Source organism: Penicillium psychrosexuale, assembly GCF_028828465.1.
Source record: "Penicillium psychrosexuale strain IBT 29551 chromosome Unknown utg000005l, whole genome shotgun sequence".
In the NCBI taxonomy this organism is placed as follows: domain Eukaryota; kingdom Fungi; phylum Ascomycota; class Eurotiomycetes; order Eurotiales; family Aspergillaceae; genus Penicillium; species Penicillium psychrosexuale.
The window spans coordinates 1,631,612-1,647,761 of NW_026643190.1; the positions used below are offsets into that span (position 1 = coordinate 1,631,612).

Genomic DNA, 16,150 nt, shown 5'->3' on the forward strand with positions numbered 1-16,150 from the left:
CAATATCAAATCTCACATATCGTGTTTCAGTCGGGTTTTCATCCCTATCATCGCCAGGATGAAGTACGTTGTGGTTTCTGGAGGTATTTATTCTGAGTCGATCTCTTATGAACGAGCAATAACTAACACATGTATAACAGGTGTCATCAGTGGCATCGGGAAGGGCGTAATTGGTACCCCTCTCTATACATCGAACTAAAAAAGTCCCCTCGGCCCTAACTTTCTCCAGCCTCGAGTACCGGATTGCTGCTGAAGACTCAGGGTGCTCGAGTCACCTCGATCAAGATTGACCCTTATATGAACGTCGATGCGGGAACTATGGCCCCTACCGAGTACGTGGTTGATCAGTCTTTATTTCTGAACGCTGTTCCTGATGATGATTTTTTAGGCACGGAGAGGTATTCGTGTTAAACGACGGTGGAGAAGCGGATCTTGATCTCGGAAACTACGAGCGGTAAATTCTTCTCTGTATGAGTTTTTTTGAAGCCAAACAAGAGGCTGATTGATATTCTGCGATCTAGCTACCTTGGAGTTACTCTTGGAAGGGATAACAACATCACAACCGGAAAGGTCTACAAGCATGTGATCGAGAAGGAGCGCCGTGGTGATTACCTTGGACGCACAGTGCAAATTGTGCCGCACTTGACAGACGCTATCCAGGATTGGATCGAGCGTGTGGCTAGAACCCCCGCTGACGACAGCAACGAGGAGCCAGATGTTTGTGTTATCGAGCTTGGTGGCACACTTGGTGACATTGAAAGTGCTCCTTTTGTTGAGGCTCTGCGTCAGCTGCGCCGTCGGGCTGGAAAGGACAATTTCGTCCAGATCGTATGTCCAACAGACCATTCGATTTCAGACAATTCTGACTTTTTCTAGCACGTTTCCCTGGTTCCCATCATCCACGATGAATTGAAGACCAAGCCTACCCAGCAGGCTATCCGGGACGCTCGCTCGGCTGGTTTAAGCCCAGATCTTATTGCATGCCGTTGCGAAAGACCCCTTGACAAGGCCACCACCGATAAGATCGCTATGTTCTGTCAGGTTGAGCCAGAGCAGGTGATTGGTGTGCACAATGTCAGCTCTACCTACCACGTGCCTCTGCTTCTCGAGGAACAAGGGTTCCTTGGTGTTCTGGGTGACCTTCTTAACATGAAGAAGCTCAACATTTCTCAGGATCAGTTACTCAAAGGTCAGTCCACTTGGAAACAGTGGAAGACCCTTACGACTGCCCAAGAGCACACTTTTGAAACTGTCAACATTGCTCTGGTTGGCAAGTATGTCAGTCTCCATGACTCTTACTTGTCCGTCATCAAGTCGCTGGAGCACGCGGCTATGGCTTCCCGCCGAAAGCTCAACATTATTTGGGTTGATGCCTCGCACCTCGAAACCGAGTGGGAGGAGACCAACTCCAAGGAGTATCACAAGGCCTGGTATGATGTCCACACTGCCCATGGAATCTTGGTGCCAGGAGGCTTCGGTACCAGAGGCACAAATGGTATGATACGCGCTGCCCACCACGCCCGTACCAAGTCCAAGCCTTACCTTGGTATCTGCCTGGGTATGCAGATTGCCGTTATTGAATACGCTCGTAATGTCTGTGGCCTGGAGGGTGCCAACTCGGTTGAACTTGACGAGCGTACCAACCACCCGATTGTGGTGTACATGCCTGAGATTGACCAAGTGAACCTGGGCGGTACTATGCGTCTTGGTTCCCGTCCTACCATCTTCCAGGAGAATTCCGAATGGTCTAAGCTCCGTTCCCTCTACGGCTTGGACCGCACTTCTATCGATGAGCGCCACCGCCACCGCTATGAAGTTAACCCCGAGTATATCGATCAGCTCCAGGCTGCCGGTCTTCACTTCATTGGAAAGGATGACAAGGGCGAGCGCATGGAAATTGTCGAGCTGAAGGACCACCCCTGGTTCGTGGGTGTTCAGTTCCACCCCGAGTACATTTCTCGTGTGCTGGCACCCAGCAAGCCATTCCTTGGATTCCTTTCCGCCGCGGCCGGCTGTTTCGACAAGGTCAAGGCTTTGTCTCAAGCTAAGGAGATGGATTTGGCTAACGGCGTCAGCAACATTGTTGTCTAAGCATTAATGGTTACAAATGATGGTTCCGTAGGAGTTTGTAATTGTCACGAAAAGCATATGAATATAGAGAATAAAATAAAATTATTTACGTTATAATAGTACCCTTCAATTCTACGTATTTCCGTTTTCATCCATACAAAGCGCTCATTCTATATCCTTAGACCATACCCAGAAAAGACCGATAGGGTAATATTGATGCCTGAGGCAGAGAGAGGCTCAAGCATGTGACATTCTAACCCGATTGAGCTTAGCGTACTCCCTGTGTTTATGTGGGCTGTGACAATTTATTGAGCGCTCGCATTATTATCTTTGAGCTTTGGATCTTTTATCTTCTCCCTTCCGTGGTTGTCAAAACTCTTGCTCCCCTTTGAGTCTTCTGAATAATTATTCCTCACTTCTGCCTATCTATCTTTTCCTCTTTCCCTTTCCTCATATAACCCCCTCACTTGTGTTGATACCCCACGTAACAAGATGGCGGAGGGTCTTGGAGCTCTGTTAGAGGCAAGCTTGGACCCCAGGCAAAACAAGGCAGGTGAGTTATATTTGACTCTATTACTTGAAGCAATATTGACTGATGTGATTCCTGTTCTTCTAGCCGAGATTACTTTGCGTCAGGAAGAACAGAAGCCCGGGTTCTCGCTACAGCTTCTTCACATCACCGCATCGGACACCACACCCTACAACACACGTCTCGCTAGTGCTCTATGCTTCAAGAACTTTATCAAGCGCAACTGGACGGACGAAGATGGAAATTACAAGCTGCAGCAGGATGAAGTCACCACTCTCAAGCGTGAGCTGATCTCCTTGATGATCTCGGTTCCGCCAGGAATTCAGAGCCAGCTGGGTGAGGCCGTTAGTGTGATCGCCGACAGTGACTTCTGGGAGCGGTGGGATACTCTGGTTGATGTAAGTTGCGATTCAACAAAGCATTGTAATGTTAGTTCTGACGATTTGTTTTCTCCAGGACCTCGTCTCGAAGCTGTCACCAGACAACCCCACCGTCAACATTGGTGTGCTGCAAGTCGCACACTCTATTTTCAAGAGATGGAGACCTTTGTTCCAGTCTGATGCGCTCTACACTGAAATTAACCACGTTCTTAACAAGTTCGGTACTCCGTTCCTGGCCCTGTTCGAGGTATCTTCGGATCTCTACCCAGTTTTGCTTCGGTAGGCCGAATGCTAACACACCCCAGGCACTGGATAACTATCTTGAGCAGAACAAGACCAACAAAGAGAACCTGACTCAAGGGTTTACTCAGCTCAACCTGATGGTCAAGCTGTTTTATGACCTTTCCTCCCACGATCTCCCTCCCATGTTCGAAGACAACCTCACCGGAATCTCGACAATCTTCCTCAAATACTTGACCTACGACAATCAATTACTCCATACCGACGACGATACGGAGGCTGGTCTATTAGAATATGTTCGCGCTGGAATCTTTGAGGCTTTGACTCTCTACGTGCAGAAGTACATGGATGTGTTCCAGCCTCACGTTGGACAGTTCATTGGGAGCTCATGGAACTTCCTCACCACCATCGGCCAGGAGACCAAGTATGATATTTTGGTCAGCCGAGCACTGCACTTCTTGACCTCTGTCGCAGGTATGCCCGAGCATGCCGCTTCTTTCCAGGCCGAGGAAACCTTGAGCCAGATTGTTGAAAAGGTCATTTTGCCGAATGTGAGCCTCCGTGAGTCCGACGAAGAACTCTTCGAGGACGAGCCGATTGAGTTCATTCGACGGGACTTGGAAGGGTCAGATAGCGAGACCAGACGCCGAGCTGCCACTGATTTCCTCCGCAAGCTGGCAGAGAAATTCGAAGAGCCAGTGACCCAGGTTGTCCTCAAGTATACCCAGCACTACCTGGCAGAGTATGCCAAGGATTCATCCAACTGGAAGGCCAAGGACACAGCGACGTACCTTTACTCCGCTATCGCTGCCAAGGGCACTGCGACCTCCTCGCACGGTGTCACTGCCACCAACCAGTTGGTCAGTATCACGGATTACTTCCAGCAGAACCTCGCCGCGGATCTGATCAACGAGGATGGTGTTCACCCTATCCTGAAGGTCGACGCTATCAAGTATTTGTACACTTTCCGCAGTATCATCACCAAGGAACAGTGGCAGCAGGTTCTACCTGTGCTGGTGAAGCACCTGGCGTCGTCGAACTTTGTCGTCTACACCTACGCTGCCATTGCCTTGGAGCGAGTACTTTTCCTCACCGACAGCCAAGGACAGGCAGTCATTCCACCCACTGAGATCACACCGCTTGCTAAGGATCTTCTCGAGCACATCTTCCAGCTGATTCAGAGTGATCCAGCTCCTGAAAAAGTGCAAGAGAATGAGTTCTTGATGCGTTGCGTGATGCGGGTTTTGGTTGTTATCAAGGAGGGCGTGGTGCCTTTCACGGACGTCGTCCTCCAGCGCTTCATTAATATTACCAGTATCATCAGCGCGAACCCAAGTAACCCCCGATTCTACTACTTCCACTTCGAAGCCATGGGCGCCTTCATCCGGTATGTTCCCGCATTTTTCGTTTCCAAGTGCTAGAAGCTAACGTGATATAGCTTTGCTGCTCCTGCGAATCCTGACAAGCTCGAGCAAGCGCTGTATGCGCCCTTCGCAGCTATCCTCCAGAATGATGTGCAGGGTGAGCCAAATCAAACTAAGTCGATATCTTTGATCCCTTGCTGACAAATTTCAGAATTCATGCCCTACGTTTTCCAGCTCTTCGCTGCGCTGCTCGAGGCCAACCCATCCGGCACCCTTCCCACCTACTACCAAGAGCTTATTGGCCCTATCCTGATGCCCGTTATGTGGGATTCGAAGGGAAACATCCCCGCCTTGGTCCGGCTACTTTCCTCGATCATTCCGCGTGGTTCGCAGTTCATCATTGAACACAACCAGATCGAGCCCATCCTTGGTATCTTCCAAAAACTGGTTTCTACCAAGGCCAATGAGAGCTTTGGCTTTGATCTCCTGGAGACAGTTGTTGCTAACTTCCCACCGTACGTATCACATCTTCCAAGCGCTTAATTGACGGTTACCTGACTTCCCTTCCCCTAGAACTGCCCTTGAGAACTACTTTGTCATGATTATGCAGATCATTCTTCAACGTCTGCAGAATTCCAAGACAGAGAACCTGACTCTTCGCTTTGTCCGCTTCTTCCACTTCATCTCGGCGCAGGATAACAAGGGCTACAGCGCGGACTTTATCATCCAAGTCACCGACAAGGTGCAAGAGGGGTATGTATTCTTACACAGCGTAAATTGGTCGTATGCTAATTTATGTCTAGACTCTTCACCCCCATCTATATCAACGTCATTCTTCCTGAAACCCAGAAGCTTGCCCGGCCTTTGGATCGCAAGACAGCTATCATCTCCTTCACCAAGACCCTTGCCAACTCGCAGGCCTTTGCCACTCGCTATAGCCAGAAGGGATGGGGCTTCACCTGCACGGCATTGCTCAAGCTCCTCGAGCTTCCGCCGCTGCCTGCAGCCAGGGATGATCTCATTAATGATGCAGATATCGAAGACATGTCCTTCGGTGTTGGATTTACTCCTCTGAACACCATCCGTGTCCAGCAGAAGGACCCGTGGCCCGAGACTGGTGCTGACCTCAAGGCTTGGGTGGGCTCGTACTTGAAAGAGGCCGATAGCAAGCAGAGTGGCCGTATTTCGCAATTCGCCCAGGAGCGTCTTGACGACCAGTCAAAGACCGTGCTGGCAAGTTACATTTCTTAGTGGCTTTACTATGATCTTCCCTTCCAACTCAAAAAGTTCAACCTACATGGATTTGCTTTCTCCTTCGGAGGAATAATCCTTTCCCCCACTCCCCCTATTACACCATATGCATGTTGCGATGAGACACTAGATCCATGAAATAAATGTTTGTTTGATTTTTCATTAGAAGAACATCCATGGGAATGTAAATCTCTCAAAAGTAGACGCTCAAATACCAATGCAGTAGACCTAGTATACATCCCAAAACACACACATAACAACATAAATCTCACATCATACACCCTTTCCAGACTCTTCGGAAGGTTTGGCCTCACCTCCAATTTTCGATTCAGCCTCCTTATTTTCTCCCTCCTTTACCTCATCATCCCATATTATCTCAACCTCGTCCTCTTCCTCCTCACCAACTTCCCCCTCCTTCTCTCCCTCCGCAAGTTCCCGATACTTCCTCCTCGTCTTCTTCATCTTACTAGCCTTCTTCTTCTTCGCCGCCGCAGCCTTAATCGCAACCCGACTATTATCCCCTTTCTGCAGCGCCTCGACTCTATCAGCGAGCAGCGAGCGCGCAATCTTCGCGTTCTGAGCCTGTGAGCGCGTTGCTTGGCATTTGATTACCACCCCACTGGGCTTGTGGATGATCTGGACGGCTGAGTTGGTTTTGTTCTAGGTTTTGTTAGTTCTGGTTCTTGTCTAGGAATCTGCTTGGGAATTAAAACGTACAATCTTCTGTCCGCCAGGCCCGGTGCCTTTTAGGTAGGATATTGATATGTCGGCATCGTTGATCTTGAGCCGTGGGGGGAGGGCTTTCTCGGGGATGATGGGGGTTTGGCTGAAGAGTCGCGCCGGGGCTGCTAGTATTTGGGACGATGTCCGCCAGCGTAGGCGAGATAGCATTGCGTTTGGTGTTCGTGGTGTGGTTTGTTCAAGGTTGAGGTTATTGCCGACGTTTGCGATAAGATAAGCTTGAATGGTAATTTTTTTGGCTACTTTGGGTTGTTTGCTGGTTGACTCAAGGGCTATGATCTTGGTATTTTAGATCAGTGGAGGTTCTCTTTCTAGTCTATTGGATATATTTCTGTTTTTGTTGTTTAGCAGTATGGTAGTGAGTATTATAAGCTTTCCTCACTGTAACTGGATAAATGAGATCTAGGAAGTCTGAATAGTAGAGCACTTAGTTATCCATGGACCATGCCCTTATGTATGGGCAAATCATCCTGATTAGCAAAAGGACATGAAACTGCTAGCTAGTAGTACATCTAGTTTGTTATGCTCAATATTGCTGCCAAAGTAATGTTTAGAATACATAGGTTAGTTACAGACAGATGTGTACATAAATCATATGCTATGCATAGATAATTATGCCATCCAATGTCGGGACATCTAAATTGTACAGATTGTGCATGAAACATAAAGTACTGGGTACGGTACAAACTGTCACGGCAAAACACGGAAAATACAAATGATCAGGCAATAGGGTTGGTGGCCTCAGGCCTCCGCCAAGAGAAAATTGATGCCTTTAAATTTACTTTACCTCACTCTGATTTCTCCCACCTTCCCCTTTATCGCTACATTACCGGTATCTATACATATGTACTACATACAAGTACACCTATCCAACCCGAGAAAGAATGAAATTAGAACATTGAATAAAAACCTCTAAAAATTAGAGTGCTGTAGACATACTAAAGACGACTAGCCGAGGTTTATGCTATTACTAGTGCATACTGATATTACCATATATCTCAGACCAAAACGGCATGAAATAAACAAAATATACAGCCATTTTCAGAACCAAAACAGAAGTATTTTAAGGGGAATCTTATTGAGCACAGTCCACCAAAAAGCGTGACCTCAGTCTTATCCTCTCTTCCTTACTCCTATCAACCTCAACGTCTCTGTCAACACGCTCTTCCCGATTGTAACGAATATCCCTCAATTGCCTAAGTCCCTGCGATATCTTGCGACCTTACGTCAACCCTTCCCCGCGCCGCGTTGATTTAGAACATCGTGGATCATTTTTCCCTGCACAACACCACACTCCAGCCGGGCATACATAGTGCCCGTGTCTGATACGACTGTCTCCGGGTCTATTTCCCGAGTTTGTCATTGGTGGCTCTTGCTCAGACTATAGAGAGAAAAAAAAAATTCAAACGAACGGCACCAGAAGCCGCAAGAAGCAACGAAAGACTGGAACATCCTACAATTCTCTGAATACCCCGCAAGAATGGTGGACTTCATTATCTGGGCCGTGGCTAGCCTCTTCCGCTGGATGCGGTTGAAGATCTACCAGTATGAGGTGACCTTCTCCCTCTACATGCTTACTCCGATCGAGAAGCTCATCTTCAGTATGTTGCGCCTGTTCCCCGTTCACAATACTCTTGGTACACCATGCTGACCTTTCGTTTCCTATTTAGACACGCTGCTCCTTGGCCTCATTGCCATGATCGCCATGGGCACTTACATTTACCTTCCCGACCACCTTCTCGCCATTTACGGGCGCCTTTACTACTACTGGGCCGGCGAGCGCCTGTTCAGCTCTGGTCGGTTGTCAATCAGTTCGGTCTTTGGCGAAAATGGCGTGGCCACGCAAATCGGGGATTTGATGTACGAGACGGCAAAGAACGCCGCTGCCACCTCGACCGAGCGCTTGGCTGACCTGTGAATAAAAACCCGCATAATGGTTGCAGTTGCATTCTCTATTGCCAAAAGTGAGGAGCCCTAATCCCTTTGGAGTTGCATATCGATATCGAAGGGAACCTCGTTATCACTCTTCCTGTCGGCCGGCGCTTGTTTGGAGTTCTTGTGTTCTGGGAACTTGCGGCACCCCTATGACTTGCATTGTCGGAGTGCGGCGGATTACATTATTATTAATTATTACATTCTTTTCTTGGGTCATTCACACCACACTGTATATAGATAGGGGATTGATATATCAACACCCCCTGTGGCTAATCTGACACCCCCTTTGCCCAATCTGACACCCCCTGCCTGAAATTTCAGTACCGCCTTCTAGATTGAGTAACTACCACTCAGACTTCTGCCGTATTTCTGCCTTATTTCTCCCATACCTTATTTTTTCTGCCATATATTCTGCCTACTTCTAGTTTATATAGTAAAAGAACATTCATTTTGATCAGAAAAGAATTGTGTATTCTACCTGATTCCTACTGGATTTGACCCCTTGAAGATGAAGTGACGATAAAACATTTGATGATAAAGCAATTTGATAAAGTAAGATATAATAAGAGTGACTTAATTTTGCTATGAGCTTACATACAAAGTGAAGGTACCTGCTACCTAATATCATAGTTTACTACAAAAGCGGTATACAAATTAGGAGGCGGTAAGGAGAGCTGTAGTGAGAAGCAAGTGTCGAGGCAGGTAACTCAACCAAATTAGGAAGGCGGTACTGAAAATTCAGGCAGGGGGTGTCAGATTAACTAGGCAAAAGGGGTGTTAGATTAGTTAGCCACAGGGGGTGTTGATATATCAATCCCCTATAGATATGCCTCCTTGGCAGAGTTCTGTGGTCGCTGATGCCAGCTTGTATTATCGTTGCAACGTGATCATGATTGAAGTTGATATTTTTTGCACACTTTTCTAGAATGATGTACAGCAAATGCAGATGTAAATAGTAGAAAGCAATATGATGTTGAAAACGCAACATACATATCAAATGAAAACTCCAGAACGCCCTCGATGCCCAGAGCAGAGTGTTGTACAAGTAAACCCATCATCAGCACATGTGTAACTTCCCAGCGCGATGCCAATGTTGTCCCCGGCAAATATCAATCCGCCAAAGGGAACACCAGTGGCCCTTTCGCAATGCCATTTTCTCCCCCGGGGACTTGGGCAATGAGCGCATGTTGTGTTTCAGCCCCCGTCCCCAGCTCCTCTCAATCACACCCACTAATTGCAGCCTCATTGCTGAGTCTGCATCGTCTGTGCCTGTGCCTGTGCCTCCGCCGCCCGTCTCTGCTCCCGCTTCACGGCATCCACCATGCGCATACGTGCCAATTCCTGGTCAATCTCGTCCTTGTCTAGCGGGATCTTGTGCGATTGCTCGGCAGTGGGCCAAAAGTTCTTCGTGGCGAAGCGGTCGTCGAGGTTGGTACCGAAATAGTACATCCAGCCGATCGGGAAGAGGACGTACATCCCAAACTACATGGACTCCGTTAGTCCTAAGAAGAGGCGGTGGGAGGCGGGAGGTGGGAATGCTCGCTCAGAGGACTTGAGTGTCAGATACGCACCTTGAAGACTTCGAGGTTGCCTCCCTGCAACTTGCGGAATATTTGCGACATTGTATGAGTCTGATGCGTTGCTTTTTTTTTCTCGGCGTGTTTTGGCTTCGGGTTTGCTAAGAGTGGGGTTTGAGGTTCGATGTTGTTGGTAGGATGTGCTCAATTGATTATACCGCCTGATTCCAGCAGACCGGGGCAGCGATATTGTGTAGGTTGGTGATCTTCAATCTTTAATCGCCGAGTGGTGCCATGGCCGGACCAGTCACGGGCGTGATTATTGGATTTGATCAAACAGGACAAACAGGATAAACAGAACATACATCCATGGATGCTTATTTCTGCTGACTCAGGCAGAACAAAGTAGGTTCCCGCGGGCCTCGGCTCCCCGCAAATTCGCGTGCCCAGATATCCCATAGAGACGACTGATAAATGATAGACCATTACAATCCCAGTTCAATTTGGTGACCCATTGAACGGTTTCCTTCTACAATATACAATAAAAATGTCAAACGATAGTCTCATTACCGTTGCCTACCAGGATCGCGTGGCGATCGTGACACTCAACCGGCCCGACAAGCTGAACGCTCTCAATGCCGACCTATACTACCTTCTAGGCGAGCGTTTACGCGAGATTGACTCTCGAGAGGATATCTTTATTACAGTCCTGACCGGAAAAGGTCGTTTCTTCTCTGCGTATGTCATCAACAGCCCAATCCAGCCCTAGATATCGCGAAGCCATATCCCAAAAGAAAGCTTGACAAGATCAACTATATCTAACACTCGTATCCTCTCCACAGCGGAGCCGACGTCACAAGTATACGTCCAGGCACCGACGATAGCAACTCAAACGCGCGCCGCGAGCTAGTCAAGGGCTTCGTCGCAAACAACGTCGACGTCACTCGCACCTTCTACAACCACTCTAAGATTCTCGTCGTCGCCTTGAACGGCCCTGCTGTCGGTCTCTCAGCCGCACTGGTCGCCCACGCAGACTTCATCTACGCTGCCCCACACACATTCATCCTGACACCCTTCTCCTCGCTCGGTCTCGTCGCCGAAGGCGGTGCTAGCCGCGCCTTCGTTGAGCGCCTGGGCATCGCCAAGGCGAATGAGGCGCTCCTAATGAGCAAGCGGATTACCTGTGACGAGCTGGTTTCGGCTGGCTTTGTCAATAAGGTTATTGCGCCGGAGTCTGGGGAGAAGGATGACTCTGATGGGTTCTTGAAGAAGGTGCTTGAGGAGGTTGATGATCGTCTTGGTACGCACTTGAACCAGACTAGTCTGTTAAAGATTAAGGAGCTGGTAAGGCGGCCTGAGAGGGAGCTTTTGGATCGCCAGAATGGTCTTGAGGCGTTTATGGGCCTTGAGCGCTTTATGAAGGGATTCCCGCAGGAAGAGTTCCGGAGGTTGGCGTCTGGTGAGAAGAGGCATAAGCTTTAGTTGCTTGATAGGTTTTTTGTATATAGCTACTAGAGCTTGCGGCTGTATCTCCTACTTGCTCGGGGTCATTTTTCGATATAATCATTCAGGGCGATACATATTTTGTTCTTCAAGGCGAAGGATAGAAGTAATACACACAATACTGGAGTTGTTGATATGACATAGCATATAACCTTCTCTTACACATTCTATGTAGGTAATTGACCAATGGCGACAATTATATATTGATTTCATTTATCGATAATGTGTGGATTGACCTGTAGTCCACGACAGAACCTTCGAATCCCCAGGATTCATTTCCCTGCTATAGGTAAACGCCACTAAACCAAGAATCCATGCTTTTATACCACGCAGCGTTTTGAGCCGAGATTGTTTATTCAGAGTCACTGCCAGTAGCCTGATCCTCTTGCTCCTGCTTCTTTAAGATATCCTGCCACTGGCCCATGAATTCACTCATGCCGCCAGGCCCCTGAAGCGAAGCATCGACCAGCTCCTTCGGCACCTTGTGAGCCGAATACTGAGTGGAGCTGAATGCATAAGCTTCAGGATCATCCTTTTTGATGAGCCGGAATTCCGGGAGGAAGGGGGCCTGTTCATCATCTCCTTCGGCGCCCTCGTGCTCATCTTCCGAGGCGGAAGAACCCGAATCATCTTCTGTTTCGAGCTCCTCCGCCGTGCCGGTAGAGATGATCTTACCATCAGAAAGTGATATTCTCACATACTCTTCCGCTCCATCGTCTTCTTCCTCTTGCACACCAATCGGATCCTTCATCCGGAGAATCTCCAACCAACTGTACAGCAAAGGGTCGGTACGCTGCGCCCACGGGTTGATATCAATCAACCAGACGCGCTGGTGCGGAGCGGGGATATACACGTCGAATACAAAGTTGGATTCGGGGAATGTGTCTTTGAGCTTGTCATCGAAGAATGACTGGATCCGAGACCGGAGCATATCACGCATGGGGAAGAGGAAGTCGAAGTGGTTCTGATCGCGCTGGGTTATGCACAGCAGGACACGGTTGCGCACAAAACAACGGAACTCGAGCGAAGGGTTGAAGTTGACATATTTACGGAGTACCAGAGAATACGGCACATCCGGCAGCGGTGAGTCAACGGTGGATGGCGTCGGTTCGTCGCTGGTTGTATCCGGCACGCAGCCATCAAAGGGATGATCCAAATCATGGGTGATGAAGTCACTGCTTTTCAAGAGGAGGTAGATGTCATTCGGAGAACGGCATTGGGTGTCGTTTGTGGCGGCCATGAATGTTGCATCTTTGGGAGCACTCCAGTTTAATTTCGGAGTGACGATGCCACCGAGTTCAGAGATGGTATCCTTGATCCTAGTGTGAATCTCTTGCCATGCTGTAGATGGATCGTGCTCCTCCTCGCCCGAATCGGAGAATGTGTCCAGATTATCATCGTCGGTTGGGGCAACGGCCTCGGGCGGAAGAACAATGCCGTCGGCGCGGAGGTATTCAACAAAAGGAGCAGTCAAAGGAATGACGCGCGACTTTGGGGCAAGTGTGCGGTACCTAGGACTTCGGTCAGATATGTTGGGTGTTGAGTCATATGGAAGCTTACCGCGGATGCCAGTCATGATAAGAGCAATGCAAGATATGGGAGTATGTCGTGGGAGGGAAAGGGAGGCGATCAGGGAGATCGGTGGATGATGTCTCTGCCACAGCAGCGTCTGATTCGATCAACGGCATATTGAATATAAGTTGTGTAAGGTACAAAACCGTCCGTCCAACGATGACGGATTTCCCCTCGGTGGCGGGGGACTTTTTCTGCCATCACGTGCCGATAACGATAAGACCGAGCTAGCCAGGGGTCTAAGGCTGTCAGGCATCCGTTGTCGCATGGATTACTTGTTCTCTATGAACCAACGGTCTCACCACACATCCCGCCAGCATGGCCCCTGAGGCGCCTGATCCTTCAAGCTTGAAGTCATGGCACGATGCGTTCCAATACCCCATTCCCACCGTCCGCCGCGTGGAACAGGAGCTGCGTCGGGACATCGCGAGCAATAAGGAGAAGCTCCGAGCTCTCGTGGGGTATGTGATTGATTTGCCATAGGAGCTGTTTCTTCGCTAATGTGTATATTATCCGATTATAGGACACGATATCGTGACTTAGTTGGAACGGCTGAGACGATTGTGGCTATGAACCGAGACATTCAAGGCGTGGAATCCATTCTGGCCGATGTTGGACGCCGGTGCAACCCCCGGCTTATAGAAAGGAAGCATGTTCATGTCCGGCAAATAGAAACTGGCGATGATGAGAAAGGTACGAAACCAGTCCTGGAGGAAATCAGGAACTAGTAGCTGATAATGTGGATATAGACGCAGAGAAGCACGCATTCGGAGCGCAGCTTTCTCTCCTCCACCGCTGTACAACCTCTACCAGCCGGCTTTTGCGACGTCGCGGCTCGCTCCTGCTGATTGCGAAGATTCTAGTTGTCTCGCGGTTACTGCACAAGACATTATCAAAGCATGAATCAGTCCCTCCATTCCTCGATGATCTCTGGAACCAGCTAGCGTCCCTCCGGCAGACACTTATTAAACGGATTGATAAACGCCTTGCCTCTACAAGCGCTACGGAAGACACTATCATTGAATCATTGGCCGCCTATTGCCTTGTAGAGAGCCCTTCTTCCGATGATGCGATCCATCGCTTTCACCGAGTGCGCCTGGGCATCATTGTTAACCAGTTGGATGTATCTCGTGAGAACATTCCTAGAGCCCTCCAGCTGTTCGTTCGAACACTTCAGGCTTCAAAGGTCTTGCGATCGCATCGATTCTCGGATGTGCTCATGAAACTTAAAGCTAGGCCCCTCCTCTCCGACCCAGAGATTCAGAGTCTAGATGGCCTCGAGGTTGAAGTTCTTGGCCGCTGGGTAGCTCCAGATGTGAAGAATTTCACCCCCTGGATCAAGCTCAGCGAACTAAACAGAACCCAGGGCCTGGAATCAATCAAGGAATGGTCACTCCAAGCTTTCAATAAATTCTCCGACGGCTGCCAAAAGAGCCTGGTCCACAGCACCGATTTCTCTGAGCTTCTCTCGCTCCGCACAGAGACTGTGGAACTGTGGCTATCATCCTGGGGCTCAACGATCATTCACGGCTCGGTGAATGTCCTCGAAAGTCTTCGAAATATCTTCAATAACCAGCTTGCCAGAATCCTGAATACGCAAGCACTAAGCCTAGGCGAAGTCGGTGCTCAAGTTTCATACATAATATCAGAATGGGAGAACACCGACCACAACTCCTTCGGATCTCTGTGGGATTCCGATCTCATTACCGCAGAATACACGAACGGCGCACAGGCATTCAAACGAACCGTCGTAGACAGATTATTGGGCTGTGACGAAGACGTCTCTACCGTCCTTATGAAGTATCAAGCATGGCTAGCATCAATCCAGGCAGTCAACGAATCTATCGACTCTCTACGCCGCATACGATGGACTGACATTCTCGTTGGAGGTGAAGTGGAAGATGAAGATATCGACATCACACCCCGACTCAACGAAGATGACCCCCAACACCTATCCGATTCTCTCCACTCTGCCGTTCGGGACGCATTCAGCAGTCTCCAAACATCATTCAGCAGCGCTTTCAAGTCATTCAACTCCTCGCATTCCAGCGAAAAAGCCACCTTTCTACTAAGGCTTATACGACTCGTCCGGCGAGATATCCCCGCCGGCTTTGTATCTGGAGACTTTGTCTTCTCGAGCGAAATCGTCCCTGACCTACAGAAGCTGCTTGCAACCGAAGTAGTCAGCAAGGCCGGCTCGCTGAGCTTGATCCCATCCCCAAAGTGCAACCCCCAGACAGGCAAGATCAAGACCGTGCCTGGCCGATCACTCTGGGAAGGCGAGCCTGCCATACCTGTTCAGCCCTCGGTTTCGAGCTTCAAGCTCCTGCGCCGTCTCACTTCCTCGATGGATACGTGCGGATTAGACCTCTGGGATCCGTCCACCGTGCAGGCGTTGAAGCAAGAATTGAAAACGAAACTCGAGGCGGCTATCGCATCTGCCTTGGATGATCTCGACAGCGAAAATACCCCTAGCAAGGCTGAGACCAAGGACGGCCACCCCACTGCCAATGGAGATAAGCAGAAGGAAGATAAACCGGCGGAGAAATCAGAGATCCAAAGCCCGGATCCAGATCAAGTCGCGGGCCTGCGCGACTGGAGGGTGCAGCTCTTCTTCGACGCTCTGTATCTGTCTCAGATGCTCGGCGAGCGAAATCAGCTGGCTGGTGTCGTCGAGCGTGCTCAGAAGAGCGCTGGTTCTAGTGCGGAGACTGTTAAGACTATCAAGAAGCTTGCGGCTGAGTATTGGACTCGGACGGAGCTGCTGTTTGGCCTCTTGGCAAGACAGTGAGTGGTTATCTAGAAGGATGCTGTATTTTGCCAAATGCCCGTCTATGCTTTACATTATATAATTCAACAAACAGAGGATATATACTGTACTTGAATGTAACTTTTCTGTTAGAAAATACACTGATTACATAGTACGCAGACAAAAATCCATTACAGAGTAATCAAACAAGATATCATACATTTCACTTCATACAATCGTGTCTCGTGTCTCGTCCAGCCATAAGATGGTTGAAGCCAGATATTAAGAAATTCTCCTCG

The 16,150-nt window shown here is 49.0% G+C and overlaps 8 protein-coding genes across 8 annotated transcripts; 5 read left to right on the top strand and 3 right to left on the bottom strand.

Annotated features, from left to right (window-relative positions):
* Positions 1-58: 58 nt before the first annotated feature.
* N7518_009530 (uncharacterized protein) lies at positions 59-2,091 on the top strand (the record flags this gene model as incomplete). Its single annotated transcript, XM_057190456.1, has 6 exons — positions 59-83; positions 141-173; positions 230-332; positions 389-454; positions 522-828; positions 877-2,091. 6 exons carry the CDS (start codon positions 59-61, stop codon positions 2,089-2,091), a joined length of 1,749 nt encoding a protein of 582 aa, XP_057038112.1.
* Positions 2,092-2,562: 471 nt separating this feature from the next.
* N7518_009531 (uncharacterized protein) lies at positions 2,563-5,834 on the top strand (the record flags this gene model as incomplete). The annotated part of the gene is made up of 8 exons (XM_057190457.1): positions 2,563-2,623; positions 2,687-2,997; positions 3,056-3,226; positions 3,285-4,606; positions 4,658-4,740; positions 4,795-5,098; positions 5,157-5,336; positions 5,387-5,834. 8 exons carry the CDS (start codon positions 2,563-2,565, stop codon positions 5,832-5,834), a joined length of 2,880 nt encoding a protein of 959 aa, XP_057038113.1.
* Positions 5,835-6,107: 273 nt separating this feature from the next.
* N7518_009532 (peptide chain release factor family protein) lies at positions 6,108-6,725 on the bottom strand (the record flags this gene model as incomplete). The annotated part of the gene is made up of 2 exons (XM_057190458.1): positions 6,108-6,494; positions 6,552-6,725. The coding sequence occupies 2 exons, from the start codon at positions 6,723-6,725 to the stop codon at positions 6,108-6,110; spliced, it is 561 nt and encodes a 186-aa protein (XP_057038114.1).
* A 1,330-nt stretch (positions 6,726-8,055) lies between these two features.
* N7518_009533 (serine palmitoyltransferase small subunit family protein) lies at positions 8,056-8,493 on the top strand (the record flags this gene model as incomplete). Its single annotated transcript, XM_057190459.1, has 2 exons — positions 8,056-8,176; positions 8,246-8,493. 2 exons carry the CDS (start codon positions 8,056-8,058, stop codon positions 8,491-8,493), a joined length of 369 nt encoding a protein of 122 aa, XP_057038115.1.
* Positions 8,494-9,752: 1,259 nt separating this feature from the next.
* Positions 9,753-10,132, bottom strand: N7518_009534 (uncharacterized protein; the record flags this gene model as incomplete). The annotated part of the gene is made up of 2 exons (XM_057190460.1): positions 9,753-9,992; positions 10,082-10,132. The coding sequence occupies 2 exons, from the start codon at positions 10,130-10,132 to the stop codon at positions 9,753-9,755; spliced, it is 291 nt and encodes a 96-aa protein (XP_057038116.1).
* A 442-nt stretch (positions 10,133-10,574) lies between these two features.
* N7518_009535 (dodecenoyl-CoA isomerase) lies at positions 10,575-11,509 on the top strand (the record flags this gene model as incomplete). Its single annotated transcript, XM_057190461.1, has 2 exons — positions 10,575-10,765; positions 10,870-11,509. The coding sequence occupies 2 exons, from the start codon at positions 10,575-10,577 to the stop codon at positions 11,507-11,509; spliced, it is 831 nt and encodes a 276-aa protein (XP_057038117.1).
* A 373-nt stretch (positions 11,510-11,882) lies between these two features.
* Positions 11,883-13,218, bottom strand: cdc123 (cell proliferation protein CDC123; the record flags this gene model as incomplete). The annotated part of the gene is made up of 2 exons (XM_057190462.1): positions 11,883-13,041; positions 13,091-13,218. 2 exons carry the CDS (start codon positions 13,216-13,218, stop codon positions 11,883-11,885), a joined length of 1,287 nt encoding a protein of 428 aa, XP_057038118.1.
* A 202-nt stretch (positions 13,219-13,420) lies between these two features.
* N7518_009537 (COG1/VPS51 family protein) lies at positions 13,421-15,893 on the top strand (the record flags this gene model as incomplete). The annotated part of the gene is made up of 3 exons (XM_057190463.1): positions 13,421-13,563; positions 13,626-13,795; positions 13,852-15,893. 3 exons carry the CDS (start codon positions 13,421-13,423, stop codon positions 15,891-15,893), a joined length of 2,355 nt encoding a protein of 784 aa, XP_057038119.1.
* Positions 15,894-16,150: the final 257 nt, after the last annotated feature.